Raw genomic sequence first — 24429 nt, 5'->3', positions numbered from 1 at the left:
AATAAAAATTATTAATATATTTAGATCTATGTTAATATCCTAAAGGAAAAGCCTAGATGAAAACCTTAACAGTGGTTATCTGAGGACTGAAATTTCAGAAATTTTCTACTAAGTCAAACACTTTGATGTTTTTGTTACAAACATGTATTAATTTTGTTGTCATAAATAATGACAAAGAGGTGCTATATAAAAGTGTAGGTGATACCAATTGCAATATGAAGAACATTCTAGTGACTTTGATTAAAACATCAGGATGTCTCAGTCCTGGCACTATTGGTATTTGGGGCCAGATAATTATGTGTTGGGTGGTGGGTGCTGCCCTGTATACTGAAGGATATTGAGCAGCATTGCTGGCTTTCACCTACTAGATGGTATGAAGTAAAGGCAACTGTCTACGGGGCTAGATATTTGCTTAGCAGGAGTGGGTTGGCAGGATTGAGTTCCTCAGAGGTTCAGACTCATTCTTTCACCTGCAAACACCTTCTAATAACATGTATAGTAACTTCTATAGGTAGATTAAAGTATTGCTCATTTTAATAATTGTGTTTTCAAAGTATATATTATTTAAAACTTCTAAAAATTAACAGACATTTCTGCAGTGCTTATGTTAAATATGAGAAATACAGATTAAACTACAATGAGATATTGCTCAATCATCAAACGGGCAAAAATACAAGTCTGACAAATATTCTGTTGGGGAAGCTATGAGGAAACAGGCACTCCCATAATTCAGTGGTTAATGTGCAAAATGGCATAATCTCTTTGACAGGTAATGTAGCAATGTCTAACAGAATTACAAATGTATTTACCCTTTAACATAGTAATCTTACTACTGGAAAATTATCCTACTAATATATTTATGCATGTATAAAACAGGTGAGTTCAAGGCTAATCACTGCACCATTGTTCGGGATAGCAGAGGACTGAAAACTCTTTTATGCTTCTAGCAATATGAGACTGATTAAACCAACTATAAGTTCATAGTAAATCACATAGGATACCCTGTAGCTGCAAACAAAGAATGAGAAAATTCTCTGCTTCCATATGATAAGATTTCCAGCATATAGTTATGTGAGAGAAAGCTAGGCATAGAATATGTTTAGCATGCTACTTTTAAAATAAGAAGTAAGAGGCAAATAAGTATATTTATTCATATGTGTGCCTGTATTTGGATAAAGAAGTACAAGGATACACAAGAAACTAATCAAAATGGTTACATATAAGGGGCTGGAGGGACAGGTGGATGAGAACAGGAATAAGAATGTGGCTTTTCTAGGTTACCTCTATACATTTTTGATTCTTGAACCATGTAAATACATTATCTGTTCCAAAAATATAATTTAATTTAAAAAGAAAATGTTCATGTTGTAATGTTAAAACAGAATAAAAAAGTATATACACACCACAATCACAACTGTGTAAAAACAGCATGTATAGAAAATAAAAATAAAAGGCAGTACCCTCAAATTTTTATAGTAATTGTCTTTAGGTGTGAGAAGGATATACCATTTTTTTCTTCCTCACATTTTCCATGTTGTCTGTAAGTAGATATTTCTTTAAGAGGAAAAAAAAATACCTCAGTCTTTCAAACATCTGCATTTGTAATGCACTTCATTCAATAAGTGACTTTTGGTTCCTAGTACCCTAACATTCAAAATATAGAAGATAACAAGAAAACAAACACTTACGAAGACAGCACTATGGCAACAGCATCGTTGAGGACACTCTCCCCAAAGAGAAGTGCATAGAGTTCAACATCTACTTGAAGCTCGTGGAATATGGCAAGTACAGTCACTAGCAAGTAGAAAGAGTCAGAGGAGTATTTAGACATTACAAAAATAACATAGTCTCCTTCATAGATGATTATGACGGTTACTAAGAAATGCATCTTTTCCTCTTAGGATCTGATCCCAATAAACATTCTTTTACCATATTAAAGATTCAGTATGTTCCTTGTCCATACTTCTGTTTTCCCTGATTGTGTACCCGCAATATTTCCTTTATCTTATAAACAGCTGAAATTAACCCTGGAGGACTCAGCTGACCTACATGTTTCATGCAAGATGCTAACAATCTTGTCTTGTACATTTCTTCTCCATAAGGAATATATGCAGAATTTCTTACAGACCAGGTGATTATTAATCTTTGATGAAGAAGGGTATTACTAAAAGCATTTTTTGCTGCAAACTTCATCTTCTCCTTGGAGCTTTACAACTCATTTCTATTTGACTTGCAAATTTCAAGCACACTGGTTTAGTTTAGCAAAGACAGGAAATCAAAGCACAAGTTTGGTTTTTGGTTGAGATAAAATTTATGATCAGAATTACAGCTGCTATATTTAACTTAATGAGAAGCCAACAATTAGGCTATTACAGCCTGAGAAGATTAAAAACAAAACAAAACAACCCTTCTTCTAGGCAACAATTCTATGAGAAATTCTTAGAAAATCAGATGAGATTGAAGTTGCATTATAACCTTAATTGCTGAGTCATATATAGCTCACCACTAAATAAATCCAAGCAGACATGAGAGATTATTATAACCAGGAATGGGAGAGCCCCTTCAAATGCCAACCAACAAAACAGGAAACTTGCATTTTAAAAGATGTAGTTTTTACTGCAAAGCATTTCATCTGGAAAATACTGATACAAAAACTTACCAAGAGGAGAAAAGGAGGACAGAAGTAGTACTGAAGAATTTTGCAAAGAGAACCTATGGCTCACTCTTTTAACAAATAAACAATTGCAGAATAACAAATGATTATAGGAGCAAATAAATGTCTATATAACTCAGAAGAAATGTAACTGTCCAACTTAATATGAGTAAAACAGTTTATCTTGAGCCATTCAGGCAATTCTTCTACCAACACAAAGCCAGAAGTTTGAAGTAATGTAGCCAATCCAACTGACAAGATTTCTCAAAGACATTGAAAAGTCGAGGACCTTGCTTCTAAGCAAAAGGACACAGAAAACGGAGACCACTGGCTCCTTGCAAAAACCATCTTATCTTCATACAGATAATGGGAGCAACTCTAAACAGTAAAGGGGGCAGCCTTGGTGGTCTTGAAGGGAACAATTTGATTTTGTTTTTAAAATGCTAAACTATGCAAACACCTCTCTAAAATGCCCTCTGAGCTTTATAAAATCATCTCATATAGAGAACAAATTTTCCTACTTCCTATATATAATGCCCTATGTTATCAGAGTTAAAACAGGAATTCAGAGATAACGTTAGGATCCTACCTTTTATTGTGCTGAATGACAATTAAAGAGGATGATTAACTTACAAGGCCAAAAGGTAGAACAAACCTTTGCCAAGGTCCTAAAGTCCAGTGAAAAAAACCTTGCATCCTTAGTTCAAAAACTCCAGTCTCCAGTCCCATCGCTAGGTCTTCAGCCTGCATCCTCTCTAAGTTCCTACCATAAGCATAGCTGTGAGACTCATCAATATCACAGTAGGAAAACTACAGCCTAACTATATAGAATGACATTCATTCTCCAGCTGTGCTCATATCAGAACTACATCAGGGGTGCCTGGCGGGGCTCAGTCAAGTAAGCGTCCGACTCTTGGTTTTGGCTCAGGTCAGGGTCTCAGGGTTGTGAGCTCGAGCCCTGCATGGAGCTCTGCACTCAGCACGGAGTCTGCTTGAGATTCTCTCCTATACCCCTCCCACTGCTTGCTCGCACACACTCTCTCCCTCTAAAATAAGTAAATAAATAAATCCTTTAAAAAACCCTATTTCAAAAAAAAATAAAAAACCCTATTTCATAACCATAAAGGCGATTTTATATAAAAACAACTAATGCATAGTAAGGCCTACCAGTGACACCAAATCCCACAAACAGTAGCAGAACTGTCTTCTAACAATCATTTAAAAACTGTTTTTCCTGCTCTCACATGCGGATAGCTGAATACGAACAGAGGATATTTAGGGAACTGGCTTTCCCGAAGCATGAAATAAGTGTGTACCATTATTACCCATTTTAACTAATCTAGTTCATATTCTCCAAATCCCCAGTTACTAAAGATAGACACCAACCTGAATTTCTGAAGAAAAGGCTGTAAAGCCCTCATCTCAACAGCATCAAACTGAGGGCCAGTAATGAGCAAATATAATAAATAAAATAAAATGAAATGAAATAAAATAAAATAAAATAAAATAAAATCAGTGTGTTTAAGCCGAAAGGATCCATGAATTTTGTTTTTTCCTCTACAAATGGAAGTATCATATTGTGGGAATTTATGAATCTACACCTAAAGGAAGGATTACACATGTGTGCTTTTGCTAGCAAAACATGGTACGTTAAGTCCTGAAGTTCCACTCTCACATGCACATACCTGGGTCAGTTGCTGATACAATGGCACCAAATAGCAGACAGTCTGTAAAGTAAAAATCTCCTGCAAGCTGTCCGGTTACTTTCATCAGTGTAACACAGCCGTACATTATTGACCTGGTCAATAGACACATTTCTACTTTAGAAAAAACAGCAACTGTTAAAGAAGTTAGAATATAGTAGGAAGAAAAAGATGTGTCTGCTGTAGTATTCTGTGACTAATCTCAAATTTAACTCATGTCATTTAAGTATGGTAATACCTTGACCTTTAAGGAAAAGTCACACAACTTATTATCTAAGTGAATGCATTTTACTGAAAAAGGTCTGCAAACACACTCAGGAATACAGTACTGCATAAATTAAATATGCATTGTTTTTAAAAAGCATAATTAGAAGGATAAAAAGTGTTTTCACCTTCAAGTACTTACCCAATTACAAAACAAGAAATTGCTGTTCCAAGAAAAGCATATGCTAGGATAGACCCAAGGTTTCGAAAGAAATGTCTCTAACAAAAAAAAAAGAAAGAAAGAAAAGAAAAAAGTTACAGTGTGTTAGAATACTTACCGATTATTTGAAAAAGAAAAGGCTTTCTATTCTAGAGTGCTTTGCTAATATTAAATGTATTATTTATTAAAGGAAATAAGTAAGAGAATTTTTTGTACAGGCATAAATTTCAGCGAGGAGAGGAGAAAGGAGGGAAAGCTGGAAAAAAAAACTGCCTGTTTCTGAAGTGTCAGACAATGACAAAGTCCATGGAGTTTCAAGTTGTTCAAAGTATATGAAATACACAAGCACTTACTCTTTTCAGACTATATCCTGCATAAAATATGATAGGAGGAAGTAATATGTTGAAAAATACTTCCGGATCAAAGGTAACCTGTTAAAATAAAGAGTTCTTTTAGATGAAATCCCTTAGAAGAGTTCGTATTATCAAATTATCAAAAATAAAAAAGATTGTTAAACTGGGGAAAAGGCAAGTACATTATTGTGGTCACTGAAAAGTATTTCATACAGGATAGCTGTTGTTATATTTCTCAACCAAATGACAAGGAGACAGTATTGGAGCAATCAGTTAAGTCATATCTGTGGAAAGGGTGATAAAATACTATGACATTAAAAATCTTAAAAATAGGAAAAAGCATGAACATATCTTTGCTTTAAATAAAAGAGACCCTAAGCTGGTAACAAAATTTGGAGCTATGGCATGATTGCTGGCAAGAAGAAACTGACTTCTTGTATAGGTCATGCTTCTAAAGGTATATGGCAGCATATTATGGTATGACTAAGATTTCTAGTCCTGACAGCCTATTTGTTTTCATTCTAGTCCCTATAATAACATAGGTGCCCTTTTCTGTTCATGAGGTTGCAACAGGATCTGACATGAACACAAAGCAGCTACACACATATCCATGCTAAAATTTTCGTTTACTAGGACTTTTAAGGAACTGGAATTTTCCACAGGTAGAAAGAACTCTTGCAAAGTCAAGTAAGCTCGGATGAAATTGTAAAAAGCATTAAAGATGGTCTGAACCACAACCAAGTATCTATGAAAGCCAAGTCCTGCCCATGCAGAAGACAGAAGTGGAGGCACATAGCCATGGGTGGGCGGAAGAGAAGAGACACGAGCAAAGAGGCCCCGAGAAGCTTCGGCGGGGGGACTATGGCAGGGGACAGCAGAAAGCAGTGCCAGGAATGTCTGAGTGCCAAGAAAACTGCAGTATAGCCTCCCACATGGAGCTCGATACACAGCATGGTACAGTGACTGATACTCAGAATGAAGCCCCTGACGTTGTGCCAGATTATGAATCAAGAAAGACTGAATTCTCCTCCAGACACAATGCAGTCAAAACAAGAAAAAAATAATAATATCCTAAGAAATATTAATGGAATATTTTAGGTATTATCAAATAAACTCAATGTGCTGAAGGACCATAAAACTCTAAGGACCATCTGCAAATTGAAAGAAATGCTTATAAATTCTGCTTAAGTCAATACTGATCACCATTTATTACAATCATAAATATCACTGAATGAAACAAAAAGGATTAGAGTACTTAGCCTCAATCAGAAAATGAAATGGACAGATGTCCATTCATTTCCTTAGCATTATATTACACTTGTTAATTGAGATTTTTCTCCATTTTAAAAGAATGATTTTAAACATCATTAAAATTAATTAATTCTTCTCCTGAATTGCTTTGCTGCTAGTTATACACTTAAAAAAAAATCCAAATGTTCCCTTTAACAAAGAACTTACCTTTCTAAGCATTTCATTATCTTGAACGTTATTGAGTTCGTGTGAACTAATCTCTCCTTTAAGCGTATATTCATAAAATTTTCCACTAACATTTACCAATAAGGTAGTTGGGCTTGACTGTACTTCACAGCTCAGGGTCACATTATTTACATCACTCGGAACGTGAATGCCATATCGAAGCACAAGGCCCACCAAAAGACCTGGAAATAATAAAAGAACCATATAAGCTCTTCTTTTGGACAAAGGCTACTTCTGTACCACACACATCCCTTTGGACTGATAACAGAAGAACTCTTAGCATAGTCCTCTGTGGTTCAGAACAAATTTCTAGACTGAATGCAGTTACATTTAAAAGTATTACTATATTTGCAAATCTAAGAGTTTAATATTCATATAATCCAGTGGGACAAGAGGGGAAAACATTCCCTAGGGTACAGCAAATGCAGCATCACTGCATTTCTAGATCAAGATATAAGTAAGTGATTAGGAATGTAACAAAATAAAAAATAACTTCAAATTATCTGTACATAAAATAAGGTATCCCAACATGACAGTGTAATCATGTTAGAAATGTGTTTACCACCTCCACCTCCATCCATCAGTTCATAAAACTTAAACACACAACACTTCTCAAGTTATTCCTCCAGCACCTGGCTGGCCAAATAATACACATTTAACAAATTGGAGCATCAATAATATTTGTAGATCAACTGAGTTCTTCTATCACTAAAAGGTCAGATTTTTATTTAAAAACATGTGTTTCAAAATCAAAACATGGAATAGAAGTCCTCCATCCAGCACTATGACATCAATATATTGCAAGAATTGTACTTGGATTTTTTTAAAGATTTTATTTATTTGTTCATGAGAGAGAGAGAGAGAGAGAGAGAGAGAGAGGCACAGAGACACAGGCAGAAGGAGAAGCAGGCTCCACGCAGGGAGCCTGATGTGGGACTTGATCTGGGAACTCCAGGATCGCGCTCTGAGCCAAAGGCAGACACCCAAATGCTTAGCCACCCGGGTGTCCCAAGAATTGTACTTGGATCATCATATTGATATTCAAATGTACACAATGTCCTAGGTACTAAAACCTACATTGATCTGTTTAATAATGGCTTTATTGAGATGTAACTCACATATCATAAAATTTACCCTTTTAAACCATACAGTTCAGTGGCTTTTACTATATTCACAAAGTCGTATATTGATCATCACAATCTAATTCCAAAACATTTTCATTGCTCCAAAAAGAAACCCCATACCTATTAGCAGTCATTTTCCACCTTACCCCCCAACTCCCAGCCCCTGGAAACCACTACTATCCTTACTTTCTATATAGATTTGCCAACTCTGGACATTTCATAGAAACAGAATCCTAGGGATGCCTGGGTGGCTCAGTGGTTGAGCATCTGCCTTTGGCTCAGGGTGTTGATCCCAGGGTCCTGGGATCAAGTCTCGCATCAGGCTCCCTGCAGGGAATTTGATTCTCTGTGTATGTCTCTGTCTCTTTCTCTGTATTTCTTATGAATAAATAAATTAAAAATCTAAAAAAAAGAAACAGAATCCAATATGTGAATTTTCATGTCTGGCGTTTTTCATTCAGCATCATGTTTTTAAGGTTTATCCATGTTGTAGCATGTATTAGAACTTCATTCCTTTTCGTAGCTAAATAATATTCCATGGTATGGATCTATCTCAACTGCAAATTGAACTCAAACTTCTGGAACTTTCCTTTACTCCAAGAGGTACAGCATGCCACTATCAGCTACACTTTACCTCCCTGTTTCCTTTCACACTAACTCGTCAGCCACTCCTTTAATGCATGTGGCTAGAGTACCATGCTGAATAGGCCCCCAGGGTTCTGAGATGAAAACAAGGTCCCTCCTTCATGTAGCTCTCAGTCTAGTTAGTGAAAACAGACTGAAAAAACAGTGACAGTATGATATATATGGAGACAAGGTGTTATAAAAATGGAAAAGAGGTACCTGGTGCCTAACCAAGCCAGAAGGAAGTGGGACAACAGGGAAGTCTTTCCAGAGGTGTCACATAAGCAAGGAAACAAAGTAAAAGAAATGGTTTTCCAGGTAGGAGGTACAGTAGTACACATCCAGTCATAGAAGAGTGAGAGAACACAGCCCATTCAGGGAATTGCACGTAATTTGGGATGGCTGGGTTACAAAGTGATGGAGTTGAGGTGTGCAAGATTGGCAGGAGCACTGTCATAAAAGACCTTGCGAGTTGGGGAAGGGAAGTTAGACTTTATCTCAAAAGCAAAAGGAAGCCATGGAAGGGTTATAAATAAACAGGGGCTTGACATAAGATTTCTATTTTAGAAAGACAAGTTGCTCTAGACCACAAAGGTTCGAAGAGTCCAGACAGAAGGCCACTGCAGTCTTTCAGGCACTGAGGGCTTTGGGCCTCATCCCAGAGAGCAGAGAAAGGCATGGAGAGATTTTTGGAAGGTATTAGTTTTTAGAAGAACTCAGTGACTGAGTATACCAGGAGGAAGGGAGATGGGGAGAAAGACTAAGGGAAGCCAAGGTGACTTGGCAATTGGGTGGGTAAGCTGGCCTAAGCAGCCAGATATGTAGCAGGGCCATTTGGGGAGAAAGGGAACAGGTTCATGGTGGAAATCTTACAGTTCTGTTTCGGACCTGTTGAGTGTGAAGTACTTGTGACACAGGCACAGTTGAGTGTATGGGATCTGAACCTCAAGGAAGTGTGGTGGGGTCTCAAGTGGAGATAGCTGAAGTCAGGTACCTCTGAGGTAACCTGCAGAGCAAATAAAATGCGAAGAGGACTATGGATATATGCCCAGAGTTTTACCCCAACATTTAATAGCCAACATAAAGGAGCTGGTGGGGAGGAGGAGCTGATGAAGGAATCAAAGGAGGACAAGTAGCAGGAGTAGGAAGAGAAGAGGAAGAAGTGATGAAAACTAGCCAATTCTGTGGTCAAGGATGACAGGTGTTAAGAAGTGTCCGTCAGGTTTGGGAACGAGGAGCTCATGGGTGACGTTGGTAAGGGCAGTTCCAGTGGAGCAGAGGGAGCAGAAGCCAGTCCAGAGTGAGAAATGATAAAATGCAAGGAGGGGAAAGGAGCTGGGAAGTGGGGAAGGCACAGAGATGGGGGATTCTTTGAGGCAACTTGCAGTCACACGATTTTTAAAGTGAGTGGCAATCAATAACTGCTAAACAGTAGGATGACCTCAACTTTTAAAAAAGTTTTTAACAGGGACATCAGCATGGCTCAGTGGTTTAGTCTCTGCCTTTGGCCCAGGGCGTGATCCTGGAGTCCCAGGATCGAGTCCCACATCAGGCTTCCTGCATGGAGCCTGCTTCTCCCTCTGCCTGTGTCTCTGCCTCTCTCTCTTTATGTCTTTCATTAATGAATAAATAAACTCTTTAAAAAAGTTTTTAACAAAGTTCCAGGTTGAAAATAAATGGAAGAGAAAATATTTGCAAATCATCTATCTGATAAGGGGCTAACATGCAAAACACATAAAGAACTCACATAAGTCAATAGGAAAAAAAATCTGATTAAAAAATGGCCAGAAGATCTGGATATTTTTCCAAAGAAGACATAGAGATGGCCACCAGGTATATGAAAAGATGCTCAACATCATTAAGCATCAGGGAAGTACAAATTAAAACCATGATGAAATCACCTTACACCTTTCAGAATGGCAAGATCAAAAAGACAAGAAGTAACAAGTGCTGGCAAGGCTGTGGAGAACAGGGAACCCTCGTGCACTGTTGGTGGGAATGAAAACTGGTGCAGCCACTGTGGAAAACAGTACAGAGGTTAATTAAAAAATTAAAACTAGGGATGCCTGGGTGGCTCAGTGGTTGAGCATCTGCCTGCCTCTAAGGTTGTGATCCCAGGATCCTGGGATCCAGTTCCATATCAGGCTCCCTGCAGGGAGCCTACTTATCCCTCTGCCTAATGTCTCTGCCTCTCTCTCTGTGTTTCTCATGAATAAATAAATAAAATCTTTAAAAAATTTAAAAACAGAACTACCATATGATCTAGCAATTCCACTTTTGGGTATTTATCTGAAGTAAACAAAAACACTAACTCAAAAAGATCTATGTACCTGCATGTTCATTGCAAAATCATCTACCATAGCCAAGACATGGAAACAACCTAAGTGTCCATCGATGGACAAAAAAGATAAAGGAAATGTGCTGTATATGCATGATGGAATATTATCCAGCCATAAAAAAGAATGAAATCTTGTCATTTGCAACAATATGGCTAGACCCTGAAGGCATTATGCCAAGTGAAAACAAGTCATACAGAGAAAGACAGATACCATATGATCCCTCTCATATGTGGAATCTAAAACAAAACAAAAGACCAAGTTCATAGATACAGACTGGTGATTGCCAGAGGTGGGGAGTGGGAGGTGGAAGAAATGAGTCAAAATGTATTCATTTATTTAAAAATTTTAAAAATGAAAAATATATTATGAAAATATCTAATCTCTTAATAAAATAAAAAAGTTATGGTTGGGTATCAGCTGAGTTTGATAAACATTACGTGGGTGAGAAAAGGCTATAGATCCATAGTCCTCCTGCTTATATGATAAATAAAGAGCTCTTTTCTCTGCTATCCCATAAGATCTCCTAATTAAGAGGCTCAGTAAAAGTTGCCCCCCTTATATTTATGTGCAAAAATCATAGCTAAGCTACTGTAAGTAATAATAACAGCAGCACAAATTCTTTCCATGTCCTAACACAGTCTTATTGTGTAAGGAATGGTATCTACCAGTTCTACAGCACTCCAACTCAATGCTGAAATATTGGATCCTGGGATCCAGCAAGACAGCTAAAAAAAAAAAAAAAAAAAGCAAGGTCTTTGCCATCCTCTGGTTAGTTTTACATGTGTTCATTCAACTTTTTGTCTCCTAGCACATTCTCTACAGCAGTTCCTCCAGCCTTTATCTTCCTTCTCAAATCCTCAATCTCACTGCCTACTTTTCAGAGAAGCCGCAGGCCATCTGATGTAAGCTGCCTCAATTCCAAGCCTCCCTGTGTCAACATTAGCTCATTTGTCTTTAGCCCCCATTCTGGGGAAAGATCAACCTCTTTTCCAAGGGGATTCTTTCCAATCAGTCCCCATCCTAATTCTTTCTGCATATATTATCTGCTCCTCATAATCTTATGCAGTAGATATTACTATAAATCTCTCAGTCATTGTTTCCTTATCTCTAAAATGGGGATAACTGTCTTGGCCAACAGTATTTGGCATTAGGTGATAAAACCAGCATTGAAGTCTGGTTTTTCTATTTCCAAAGCCTCTCTAATCTTTTCCTTCTCCTTCTCCTTCTTCTTTAAGTAGTAGGCTCCATGTTGGTGTGGAGCTCAATGTGGGGCTTGAACTCACGACTCTGAGATCTAGACCTGAGCTGAAATCAAGAAGTAGACGCTTAACCGACCCCAGGCTTGAACTCACGACTCTGAGATCTAGACCTGAGCTGAAATCAAGAAGCAGATGCTTAACCGACCCCAGGAGGCATAAGCCTCTCTAATTTTCTAATCATCTCCTTACTCTCATGTCACAATGAACTGCTCCAGTGGTTAAGGCTTCTACTCCCTCACAGCCTTCCCTCACAATCCACCTCCAAAACCCCTACAACATAAGTATTATCTCTCTACATATATGATCTTACAAAATTTAGTATAGTATGATGTAGGAGAAAAAGCACAACTTTGAAAGTCAGATGGATGTATGAATTCCAGCTCCATCAAGTTCTAGTCTGTGACTTTAGGATGGATAACCTCTCCTTGAACCTCAGTTTCCTTATGTGTAGTGATGATAACACTAACCAGTTTATCTTTATAATTAAGTTTTACCTCTTCAATATAAGGCAATAAAGTTAGGGGCTAAGAGAATGGGATTTCTGAGCCAGACTGACTGGGTCTGAATCCTGGCTCAATACTTACAAATTATGGGACTTCAGGAAGGTCATTTAACTTCTCTCTGCCCCAATTTCCTTGTCTACAAAATGGGAAAAATAATAGTATCCATCTTACAGTGTTGTTAAGAGGTTTAAATGAATATATTAGAATGGTCAATAAACATTACCTATTAAGGCACAAGATTGTAAGTGCTTTGTGGTTTGGGATGATGACTCATATCTGTATTTCCCATCATATCTCATACATCAAAGACACTTAATATTTACTGATGAATCATGTCAGTTAAGTGTAGGACTCTAGTTGCTGTAAGTTTCAGGCAAAATATTTCTTCCCAGTCCCTCGCTTTCTATACCATCTGTAAGCACACTACAGTGAGTGATCACTTTTCAGACTTAATTAACTGCCCTGACAATTTTTACTCACTTTTAAGCTTCTTAAGCAAGCCAGCCCAAAGAACAGAACACTACGGTGCTTTCACATTGTGTTTGTAACTGGAGCAATTAGGCTATATTACAATCTAGAAACTGACCACAATTTAATCTTTTATTTTTTTACTCTTGATTCTCAAAAAGATAAAGGAGAGGCTTATTTTAAATAGCATTTTTCCAGGAGTTAGGTAGCTAAACCAACATCACAGGCATAAAATCATCAGTGAACTGAATCTTGGAGGGCTGGATATTCCCAAAATACGGAGCCTTTTCATCCAGAAGTCAAGCTGAAAAATAAAGATCTTATAATATATTAAGCATAACAGCTATGATGGTATAAGACTCAAATAAAAGGTAAATGGCAGACAGTAATTAGTATTAGAAAATATCGATTTCCATGGCACTTAAAATACTTTGATCCAATCCCATCTATTCACAAACTAGACTTGGGAATTCATAGCCCCCATTGCCATATTGAGAAAATGAAACAGGCTAAAGAATGCCAAGTCGTGGCAAATCAAGCCCAGATCTGACTCCCAGATAACTCTTCCCCTTTATAGTCCACAAGAAATACCCTTGTTAAAAAAAAAAAAAAAAAAAAAAAGAAATACCCTTGTTTTTCCTTCACAAAACACTAACACTAAGGTACTCCATTACCTTTTACTGACTCAAAAACATCAGGAAATGCAGTCAATAATCCCACGTTTGTATTTAACTCAAGAATTAGAGGAAGTTAATGATATCAACTACTGAGGAGCAAATATTTTCAGGGCACTTCTAAGTCCTTATTTGATATTAAAAATAAATACTATATTTGCCTCTTATCAGACTAAGCAATTAAAAGAACTGTTTTGAGCCTTACCTGAGAAAATGTGGTTATAAAAGCAATAATAATAGTATTACAGCTATTGTTTATTGAACACTTACTTAGGGGTCAGGTACTAAGCTAAAAACATTTCTTCCTCACAAAATCCTTCTATCATTTTCCCCAATTTATAGATGACACTGTAAAAGGGTAAGAGACTTGCCTAAGATTACACAGAACTACTGGCACAATGGGACAGGAATCCAGGTCGGACTCTAAAGCAGGGGTTGGCAAACCACAGCGATGGTTTGTTTCTGTATAGCCCAAGAGCTAAGAACATTTTTTAAGTGTTTTAGGCTTGTAAAAGGAAAAAACAAAAAGAATAAAATGCAAGAGAGAATATAGAGACCTATTGTGACCCACAAAGCCAAGAGTATTTACTCTCTGGCCCTTTACAGAAAAAATTTGCAGACCTCTGGCCTAAAGCCCTGCACCTTTAACCAAACATCATACTCTCTCCATATGAAGGAAAGAGGCTTCTGTGATGGGCTCCTTATTTTAACATCATAATACTGATTTGACATTTAATTGAATTTAAGACACCATTGTTTTCTTTATATGACCTGTCTACCCAGGAAAGCTAAGTTCTTTGAAAGTGGGGATCTTTTTTTTTTGTATTTTCTGTGCTTAATAGATAGTTGGCTGACTAGCAAATGTTTGAAGATAGTAAATATAAATCATACATTGTTTTACAGAGAAATAATATAGAGGTGTAACTTAAAGGGTGCTGCAAGTAAAATGCCAAAAATATGAAATATGAAAACCACCTAACATGTTTAAAAACTAAGAATCCTAAGAAACAGAGATATTTGTACACAAGCTTAGAATCGTATTACCTTACAGATGAAACATAACCTTGAGTTCATGCATTTTCCTGATGCACACAACTACCTTGTTTTGCCACCCTTGAGATGAACATATGCATATTCCAGAAGTCTGTATTTACTGGAACGGGCTGGGGAGGGAGGTCCTGGAGAAATATCTTTTTTTGTGTGCCCAAACTGCTTCTACCTATTTGCAAGTCTGAGAAGTAAAGCTCAACAAGCTCATCAGTTTTAAGCCCATTCCATATGAAGATAATCTTCATTCAGAGACTGCACGGAAAGGATTGTTTGTGCACCCTCATCTCTTCAGCCATCTATACCCTCACAGTCACGTTAAGACAGCAATACGCATCTTTACCTCTCATGAGGCCTCCCAGCAGGCCAAAATGCCTGAGTCCATGGTTTGATTTGCCCTTCTCGCCTTATGACCAAAATATAAAAATACATAAGAAACCTCAAAAAGAAAGCACTCTAAAATGCAAGAAATGAAGCCATTTACTCAACGATCACATCAATAACGTTATGCCACCAGCAAGTCACCCATACTGCATATGCGTGGTGTTCCTAATCACTATTTGGCTGAACTGTCCTGATCATCGTACAACACACTGCTGGGAGATCTTTTAACTCTTTCCTGTCCTCACCTCGGTATGCCTGGATTAGGAGGGTAGACCATACGTATCCTAATCAGATATGCTGAGCATAGTACAATAAATCAGGACGTCATTAAGAACACCCTAAGCCTTTCTTGTAGCTTTTTTTTTTTTTTTTTTTTTTTTGCATTCGAGTTTCACTTGGGCTACATGGCAGTATGGTTTTCATTCTCAACCTCAAAAGGACAGGGCGTAGCAAGAGCTGGGTGATGGGAAAAGGCGGACTCTGCCTCCTAAAGAACACCAGATCCTGAGCAGTAGCGATATTACTGCAGTTTCAATGGACCTTAAACAAACTGACACCCCAGAGAAATAGATCGCTGTGTTGTCTTCCCCTCCCCCAGTCCCCAGCCCAATTCGAGACACCGCACCCACTCCCTTCCCATCCTCAATCTCGGGTCTTGAGCTTGGTAGGCAGAGGCGGGGTGGGGTGGGGTGGGGGGGATGCGTGGAAGAAAAAGGGGGTGGGGTCGGAGGAAAAAAAGGTGTGGACAAGCAAAGGAAAGGGTGTTCGAAAGCAAAGAAAACGGGGGGCGAGGCTGAGGAGGAAATGGGGTGAGGCAGAGAAAGGAGGACATAGCAGAAAAAAGGGGGACAAGGCAGAAAACGGGGGTGGGGGTGGGCGAGGCAAAAATGAAAGGAATCAGAAGGGGAGTCGAACACAGGCCGAGCCGGACCAAGAGAGGAGGCGAAGCAGCCGGCGGGCAAAGAAAGGGGGAGCGCCAGAGGGCGGACATGGGTTGAGGCACTTGCCATAAATCATAGCCAGGCCGGTTTCGTGCAGGAAGCGGGCCCGGCGGTGCTTGAAGAGCCAGATGGTGAGAATGGTGAGGGTGAGGAGCAGGATGAAGATGAGCAGGTTGGCGCTGTCCTGCCGGTGGCTCTCCTCCGCTTGCTTCTCGGACACTATCTCCTCGTCCATGGCTCTTGCCGCGCCGCTAGCGCCGTCCGAAGCCCCGGCCCAGCCAAAGACGCCCACTGCGAGGAGCAACCAGAGCGGCCGCATGAGCCGGCGGGCCCCGGGGCCGCCGCCACCGCCACCGCCACCGCGGCTGAGGGGCGCCCGCTGCCAGCCGCGCCGAGCCATGACTCCCCCCGCCCCCCGCCCCGCTTCTCACCCGCAGCCGCCCGCGGTCGGACCACTCCCCGAGGGCTCACGGGAAAGGGGCGGGGCCCCAGGGTAGCCGTCGGAGCGCGCGTCGCCGCCGCCGCCGCCGCCGCCGCCGCCGCCGCCGCCGCCGCCGCCGCCGCGCTGCTCTTAAAGGGGACGCGTCACACATTTCCCCCACCACCCCCAACCCGGCTCGCTCAGCCCCATTCCTTTGCCCTTCCGGCCTCCACCGCACCAGCTCCCCCTTAGTCCCGGACACGGACGCTCAGGTGCTGCCAGGGAACGAAAGGCTGTCGAATCTAGCCCATGGCCTTCTGGAAAAGAAACCTCATCTCGGGGTAATCAAGAAGAGGCGGATCAAGCTAGGTCTACTTTGGTCCTATTCTTAGAGCTCTCAGGGGAATCAAGCTTTCATAAACCATCTCAATATTGTCCCCCAGTGTCTCTTAACTGGATAAGAAGTTGTCCCCTTGGGAGATGCCTAAAACTCCATCTCTGTCATTTAAATCGGATTCTCGGGCAGCCCCGGTGGCTCAGCGGTTTAGTGCCTGCCTTCGGCCCAGGGCGTGATCCTGGAGTCCCGGGATAGTCCCACGTCAGGCTCCCTGCATGGAGCCTGCTTCTCCCTCTGCCTGTGTCTCTGCCTCTGTGTGTGTGTGTGTCTGCCATGAATAAATAAACAAAATATTAAAAAAAATAAATCGGATTCCCCTTGTTCTGTTCTCACTGGGGAAAAAAACACCACTGTAGTAGTTCATAAAAGAACTGACTCAAAGGCAAGGAATATGGATGTGTCTGTATGCTCAGGTGCGAATCCTCTCTCACATCAGAAACCTGTACAGAGGCACTCGTCCATCTCGCAGAGAAGATTCAATCCGTGTGCTCAAATTTACCCGAGCTCCAAACACTCTTCTCCATTCCCAAAAAAGAAACCTTTTGAGGTGTGGTGCTTTTCTACCCCCCCCCCCCCCCGCTCCCTTTTCCTGCTGTTTTAACGCAGATTTCCTTGGCTGGGAAGTCACCTTTGACACCGTTTCTCATCTCTCTTCCTCCAAGAGCATTTTCTCTACTCTCAGCCTCTCTACATGGCACACCAGAAGATCCACAGTTCTTGCCTCTTCAAGAACAGTGGCTTCCTGTTGTCTCCATATTTAACAATGTTAGACTACTAACAATGTAGTCTGTGTGGGCTTTTTGCTTTCTCAGGACTTTCATTTATACCTCTACACTACAAATGCACTACAAATCCCAAACCCTGACCTGTCACTCTACCTTCGGTCCTCTACCCACTAGTGGGATACTAATCACATCTTGCTGTGGGACCTACTAAGCTCAACAACTACAAGTGCTTTAAAATAAGCTCATTTCCCCCCTTACAAACATGAATTCTTTCTCAAATTTTGCATATCACCAGTGGTGCTATCAGTCCAATTCCTATCATTCTGCCTGGAAGTCCTGATTCTCCAACGTTTTCATCTTGTGGCCATATAACCCCCTTGCTAAGACAAATAACATCCAGGCAACTCCAAGCTACTCCATTCTGGATTCACTCCCACTAACCAGATCTTTAAGTTCTGTGAGGATAGTGAGCTTTTTTTTTCTTTTTTTTTTTAAAAAAAAAAACCCAGAACCGGTGTTCAACTCCAAATTCTGTCCCTGTCGCATCGGGAACTATCCCAGGGACTGTGAGCCCATTTTCTCTGGATAGTATCTGGGTCTGTCTGTACCTTTCCAAGAAATGTCATGGCTGCCTGTCCCCTAGACTCTGGGTCCAGCCTAACTACACTGCCCTGTGCATACAGGGCTGGCCTATAAGGAACCCAGGTGAGGATCTCCCAGTCTCCCGCTGGCCCCTCCCCAGACCTATCTTGGTTACCCCAGAAGACCTAGAAAATTAATTTACCTGTTTCTTCAGGCCTAACCACCTAATCTGAGGCTGTTTTGCCTCAGCACAAAATCATTTCTCAGTCTCTTAGTGTTAGGAACTTGAAAAAAAAAAAAAAAACCAACAACCCCAAAGTCAGAAATTGCTTGCTTGACCACAATAAGCAAATATCTTCAAGTGCCAGACTCTACCTATTTACAGGCCCCAGCAACCTAGTGTGCTCCCTCGCCCAGTCATGCCTTTATATCACAGTTCCAGGAGGAATCTTGAGTAACAGTAACTCTATCAAGTGAGCCAATCCCCATGAGTTTTGGCTCCACTGAGAATGTACCCCTCTCTCAACCCTACCCTGTTGCTGCACTGATGTTCCTTCTGCCTCCTCCTTTAACTGGTACTTGAGTCTCACTTAGAACATCATGTGCTCTGAAGCTGTTTCAGCCAGTGCAATTTATTTCCTCACCACCCCATTGTCCTATACATGCACACATATATACTGGCAACTCATGCCCTGTATCATGTGTCCTGAAGGGATTGCCACTCAGCTCACTTCATTGTTGTTCCAAGCTCATCACTCCTCCAGCCTTCATTTTAAGCTCTAACACTCTCCATTCCTTGTCACCTAACGACTTCCTGGAGGAAGGATGTGGGCACCCAGGTTATAGCTCCCCCACCCACCATCACAACCCCAGCCCTGCCTTCATCCTGGCTGATTCGATGCCATACTGATAAGTCACCTGAAATTTGAGCCTTGTCTCCTCTTTCACAGTGAAAATAAAGATCCTCTAGAAAACAGTCCTTACCTTCCTTACCTTGCCATCTCTTTAAGTGTCCTGTTAGTGTCCATCCTTTCTTCCTCCCCTCGAGTCTCAGTGAAAGAGGTGTTTCCTCCTCCCTTATGAAACATACACTGCAACCTGTACTCTACATTCCATCACCTCCTTCCTGCCTCTTCCAGGATCGACTCCAATCATCATCTCCTTCCACCATCTTCTAATGGCTCCTTTATCCACTAGCTTTCTTTTTATCAAAGGCTAGTTGACACACAGTGTTACATTATCAGTTTTAGGTGTACCACATAGTGATTTCACAAATCTCTACATTATGCGATGCTCATTGCTGAGTGTAGGACAGTGTAGCTGCCCTCTGTCACCATGCAACGCTATTACAATACCACTGACTATATTCCCTATGCTGTACCTTTCATCTCCATGACTTATTTATTACAAAACTGGCCCACTATCTCTTCCTGTTCTCCAAAACCACTTCCTTATGAGAAACAGGCCTTTGTCTACACCTTCCTCCACTACCACATTAGTTTTCTCTCCCCCTCAGAGATGAGCTTCTCAAAAGGGTTGGCTACACTCTCTACACTCTCATCTGCTAGTCCAGAGATTCGCAATGTACACCCAATGGAATCCAGTCTGCCACCTGTTTTGGTAGGCATGCTTTATACATTTTTTTAATGGCTGAAAAAAATCAGAAGATTTTGTGACACATGAAAATGATGTGAAACTCACATTTCTGCCTCCATTAGTAAAGGTTTATTGGACACGGATGTGCCTATTTGTTTACCTATGGTCTGTGGCGACTTTTGCACTATAAGGCAGAGTTTAGTAGTTGCAAAGAGACTGTAGAGTCTGCAAATAGCCTAAACTATTTACCGTCTGGTCCTTTACAGGAAAGGTTTGCTGACTTCTACCTTGGTCTCCACCAATCGTCTTTCCATACTTCTACTAGAGGGATCTATCTGAAGCACAAATATGATTATAGACAGTGCAGCCCTGCTCCAAACCATCCAGTGACCACATTGTCTTCAGTTCTGGCTCCTTAGCCTGGCACATGATGCTCCACAAGCCCCAACCTCCTGATCGCTTCTTCACCTCCTAGGTGACCCTTCTCCCCTAAATGTATTTTGTTTAATCTGTTCTGAACTCTGCAGTTTCCTGAATGCTTCATGTCATTTCATATCTGTACGTGCCCTTCTGTGTGCTCCCTCTGCTTGAATGTGCTTCAACCCTTTCCTCACTTAACCTCTTCTCCTCTGACAAAACTCAGTATAAAGGTCACTCCGTTTTCCAGGAGGCCCTCAGGCTGACTTTGGGGCCCCATGTATGCACTCCCACAACCCCCCGGGGCAACTCTCTCTCTTAGCCTTCCTGAAGTATTATCAGGCTTGATTTGCAGGCTTGTTATTCCACAAGTCATTGGTATCCTGAGCAGGAACCAGGAATTTGTTATTTCTTTATTGACAGCATCTAGCATAAGGTCTAACCAAAATAGGTATTCCCTAAAACATACCTGAGCATCAGTGAATGTCTCTCAAATTTCACTGAGGACCATGGAAATCTCCATGTTTGCAGATGACACTAAATTCTCTTAGGGACATTGACTCAGTTCAAGGATTAAATTGAAAGAGGACTTTATAGTCCTGGGTATACAGTCAGTGCTCAATAAATATGTGATCACTGAAAAGTGTAGATAAGTTTAGCTCAGTGGTTAGCACAGTCCTTGGCTCACTGGATGTGCTCAATAAACATGGAATTGATTAAAATTGATTAATTCCTGTATTTAGAGAAAGGTCTGAAAGTGAAGCTGAGTCCAAACAGTGGGAGGCCTTTATGTGGCACACATTTTTAACTCATTAATTTCCCTGGTCAAAATTTCCCCAATGTTAATTTGGCAACAGAAAAGGGAATGAAGGGCACCTGGATGTCTCAGTGGTTGAGCTTCTGCCTTTGGCTCAGGGCATGATCCTGGGGTCCTGGGATAGAGTCCTGCATTAGGCTCCCCACACAAGGAGCCTGCGTCTCCCTCTGCCTGTGTCTCTGCCTCTCTCTGTGTCTCTCATGAATAAATAAAATCTTTTAAGAAAAAGGGGGGGGGGATGAATGAAATGCAGAGAGATGGACAGGAGGGGAGGCCAGTTAAGAAGTCAGAAAATGAAAAAAAAAGGATGGTTTAGAAAAGTGGTCTTGCTAAAAAGACAGGAGACCTTAACTTACCAGATGCAGTAGAAATGGAAAAGTGACAAGGGAGGATGGGTGCAGGAGCTGATGCAGAGGTAGGATTGACCCATCATGGCAACTGATTGGGTGAGTAGAATGCTTGAGGAAGACCAATTGGAAGACTGTTCCACGGGATGCCTGGGTGGCTCAGCGGTTGAGGGTCTGCCTCTGGCTCAGGATGTGGTGCTGGAGTTCCAAGCCCGGCATTGGGCTCCTGCATGGAGCCTGCTTCTCCTCCCTCTGCCTGTGTCTCTGCCTCTTTCTGTGTCTCTCATAAATAAATAAATAAATAAATAAATAAATAAATAAATAAACAAACAAACTTTTTTTTTTTTAAAGGAAGACTGCTCCAAAGTTTTGAAGCTGCATAACTGAAAAACGTGGGGCTACTAAGAGCATTAAAATGGTAACCAGGGGGTACAGCTCGGCTCTGGGCAGACTGGATTTAAGGGAGTGGTGGGATATCCAAGTGGAGGGTCTGTAATTCATGAGTGAAGTCAGGACCAGTGAAAGATGTGTGAGCTGTGTGCACAAGATTGAAGATACGGGAGTTCATGGGTTCTCCAAAGAATAGAGGGTAGAAAGAGACTCAGTTTTAGGGCAGTGGTATAGAGAATGTCTATATTCAAGAAGTGGGAGGGAGCACCTGGGTGGCTCAGTTGGTTACGCGTTGGACTCTTGATCTCAGCTCAGGTCTTGATCTCAGGGTCATGGGTTTAGGCCCTGCCTTGGGCTTCATGCTGGGTGTGGAGCCACTTTAAAAAAATAAGAAGTGGGAGAAAGAATGGGTCACAAATATCAGCTGAGGGGAGTGCCTGGGTGGCTCAGTCAGTTAAATGTCCCACACTTGATTTTGGCTCAGGTTATGATCTTAGGGTCATGAGACTGAGCCCTATGTTGGGCTCCTCACTCAACCCAGAGTCTGCTTGGGATTCTCTCTCCCTCTCCCTGTGCCCCCTCCCTGTGTGTGTGTGCTTGTGCACTCTCACTCTCTCTACAAAGACAAACAACAACAACAAAAAACCCAAATATCAGTTAGGGCCCAGTATAGCCCTCGAGTTTCACATTTATTTCCTGAATATACCAGCTCAGTGTGCTAAAAAAGCAAATAACACTTTTGGTGTCATTTTCAGTGTCAAGGCTACTTGAAGTAAATAATCATATTAACCTCAGACGAGTAACCCAGTATACTTTGTGCAGATATAGTAATGAAACACCAAAAGAGATATTAGTAAATCTAGAAATGGTCCAGAGAAGAGCAATTAAAATAACCAAAGGGGAGAAGCAATTGATGTTTTATGAGATTAAAGGGATAAAGAACCCCTTTAATCTGGAAAAATAGCTATAAGAATCTACAGTAGCAGCAGTAGTAATAATAATGGCTAACATTTATTGAATAGTCACCATATGAAATTATTCCACACCCAACATGGGGCTCGAACTCACAACCCAGAGATCAAGAGTCGCACACTCTGCTGACTGACTAAACCAGCCAGATGCCTCCTCTGTGGGATTATTCTAAACAACTAATATGTAATCATTTCATTCAATCCTAACAACAATCTTACCAAGTAAGTACTATTATTATCCCCACTTTACAGATGAGGAAATTGAGGCACAGTGAAGTTAAATAACTTGCCCAGTCTTCCAGAGAGTAAAGGAGAAGCCAGCATTCAAACCTGATCTGATTCTGGAGCATATGCTTTTATCCACAGTAGTATTAGTCTTTCAGTAAACAAGTCTTAAGATATGAATCAAGCGACCACAGTCTTGTTTACTGAGATTCAAAACTTGAGATGCCAGGCACAACTTGAGATGCATTTAAGAGGTATACATTGTTCCACTGTTTGAACTTACACTGAACATACACCATTTTTGTAAAGAAATAAAAAAGAGGTGATGCAACTTCGATATAAATGTTGAAAATACCCATTTACCCAGTAGGTAGTGAAATTCTAGAATTCATTACCCAGGGAGGTTGGAATAAGTATAAATGGTTTGAAGAATGGTTTAGTACCTATAATCGATATATTCCTCTTATAGATAACTGTAATGGCAACATATTCCTAGGGAAAGTGGATTTTTGAACTAGGTAGGAAAGGAGAGTGTGCTGGAAAGAGGGAGAATCTGCATGAGAAATGGAGGCACATCTGAGTGGTGTATGAAGTCACTCACCTAGTTGGGTGGCATGTAACCAACTTAATTAACTTGAAGACAATTTGGGATTGCAGTGCTTTCTCTATTCGACAGACCCTCCTGGGAAGATATGATGAGTTTTCATAAATAGCATCTGGGTAGGAAACACTTTAGAGATCCTTATCCCTGCTCTTAACCAACCCACATCATGTATCCTCTGTGCATATTGGAAATGGCTGTTTCTCTAGGGAAACTAAAGGCACTTCTGGGGTTACCTAGGAATTTAAATGCTCTTTCGAATGAAGTTTGACTTTTGTTCTAAGATCTCATGAAAACAGTGCTGCCCCTAGCTGTACCTTGTACATTTGGGATGAACTCCAACCTACAAAACAATGTATGAATGGACCCAAGGTATTTATTTAAATGATACAATCCTTGATAACTATGATTATGAATATCTTGGCTTCCCTTCATGTTAATATCTACAGATGAGACCATTTAAATACCAATCCCTGATTAGGAGCTAACCATTTATTTCTAGAAAATGTGAAACTGCCCTCATTTCTTTTGCATTCTGTACATGGGTAAGATATTCAAAAGAAAAGAATGGGGGCATTCGCCTTAAGAGTGTAATGGAGGAAAAAAAAGAGTGTAATAGAAAAAACAAAATTCAATGACTGGCTACTTCCCTGAAGACTAGGTTGAGGTATTGGTGGCTTATACAAATACCAGATTCCTTACTGGCTCTCTCTTTTTTTTTTTCCTGTAACTTCATCTTTTCAAAAACAAAAGAATTAGATCCCAGCTCCCTTAAGAAACCATATAATCATTTTTCTGTTTTGGATAAATTAATATTAGCAGAGATAATTTAGTAGGATGCCTGAAAAAGCTATTTTCAATTTGACCATCATCAAAGCTAAAGTCAAGTGTTAAGACTTTTTTTTTTGGTCAATTATCTTCTCTATCTCACCACCTCCCAGGGGTGAAGGACCTGTCAAGTACAGAAA

The 24429-nt window shown here is 40.5% G+C and overlaps 1 protein-coding gene across 3 annotated transcripts in view; it reads right to left on the bottom strand.

Moving 5' to 3' along the window:
• Positions 1–16482, bottom strand: part of SLC9A6 (solute carrier family 9 member A6) — a 56837-nt gene extending 40355 nt beyond the window's left edge. For 2 of the 3 annotated variants that reach the window (XM_038588401.1, XM_038588402.1), the window contains exons 1-6: positions 16039–16372; positions 6592–6791; positions 5134–5211; positions 4763–4839; positions 4339–4451; positions 1689–1794 (exon numbers count right to left, since the gene is read on the bottom strand). In XM_038588401.1, coding sequence (XP_038444329.1) covers positions 1689–1794; positions 4339–4451; positions 4763–4839; positions 5134–5211; positions 6592–6791; positions 16039–16372 — 908 coding nt within the window. Of the gene's footprint in view, positions 1–1688; positions 1795–4338; positions 4452–4762; positions 4840–5133; positions 5212–6591; positions 6792–16038; positions 16373–16403 lie in introns of those variants that run through there. The other variant, XM_038588403.1, reaches the window with a different exon arrangement.
• Positions 16483–24429: the final 7947 nt, after the last annotated feature.

The sequence above is a fragment of the Canis lupus genome, chromosome X (genome assembly GCF_011100685.1).
Source record: "Canis lupus familiaris isolate Mischka breed German Shepherd chromosome X, alternate assembly UU_Cfam_GSD_1.0, whole genome shotgun sequence".
NCBI lineage: Eukaryota > Metazoa > Chordata > Mammalia > Carnivora > Canidae > Canis > Canis lupus.
The sequence above is the reverse complement of the archived record's forward strand: the minus strand, read 5'-3'. Positions and strand labels throughout refer to the sequence as shown.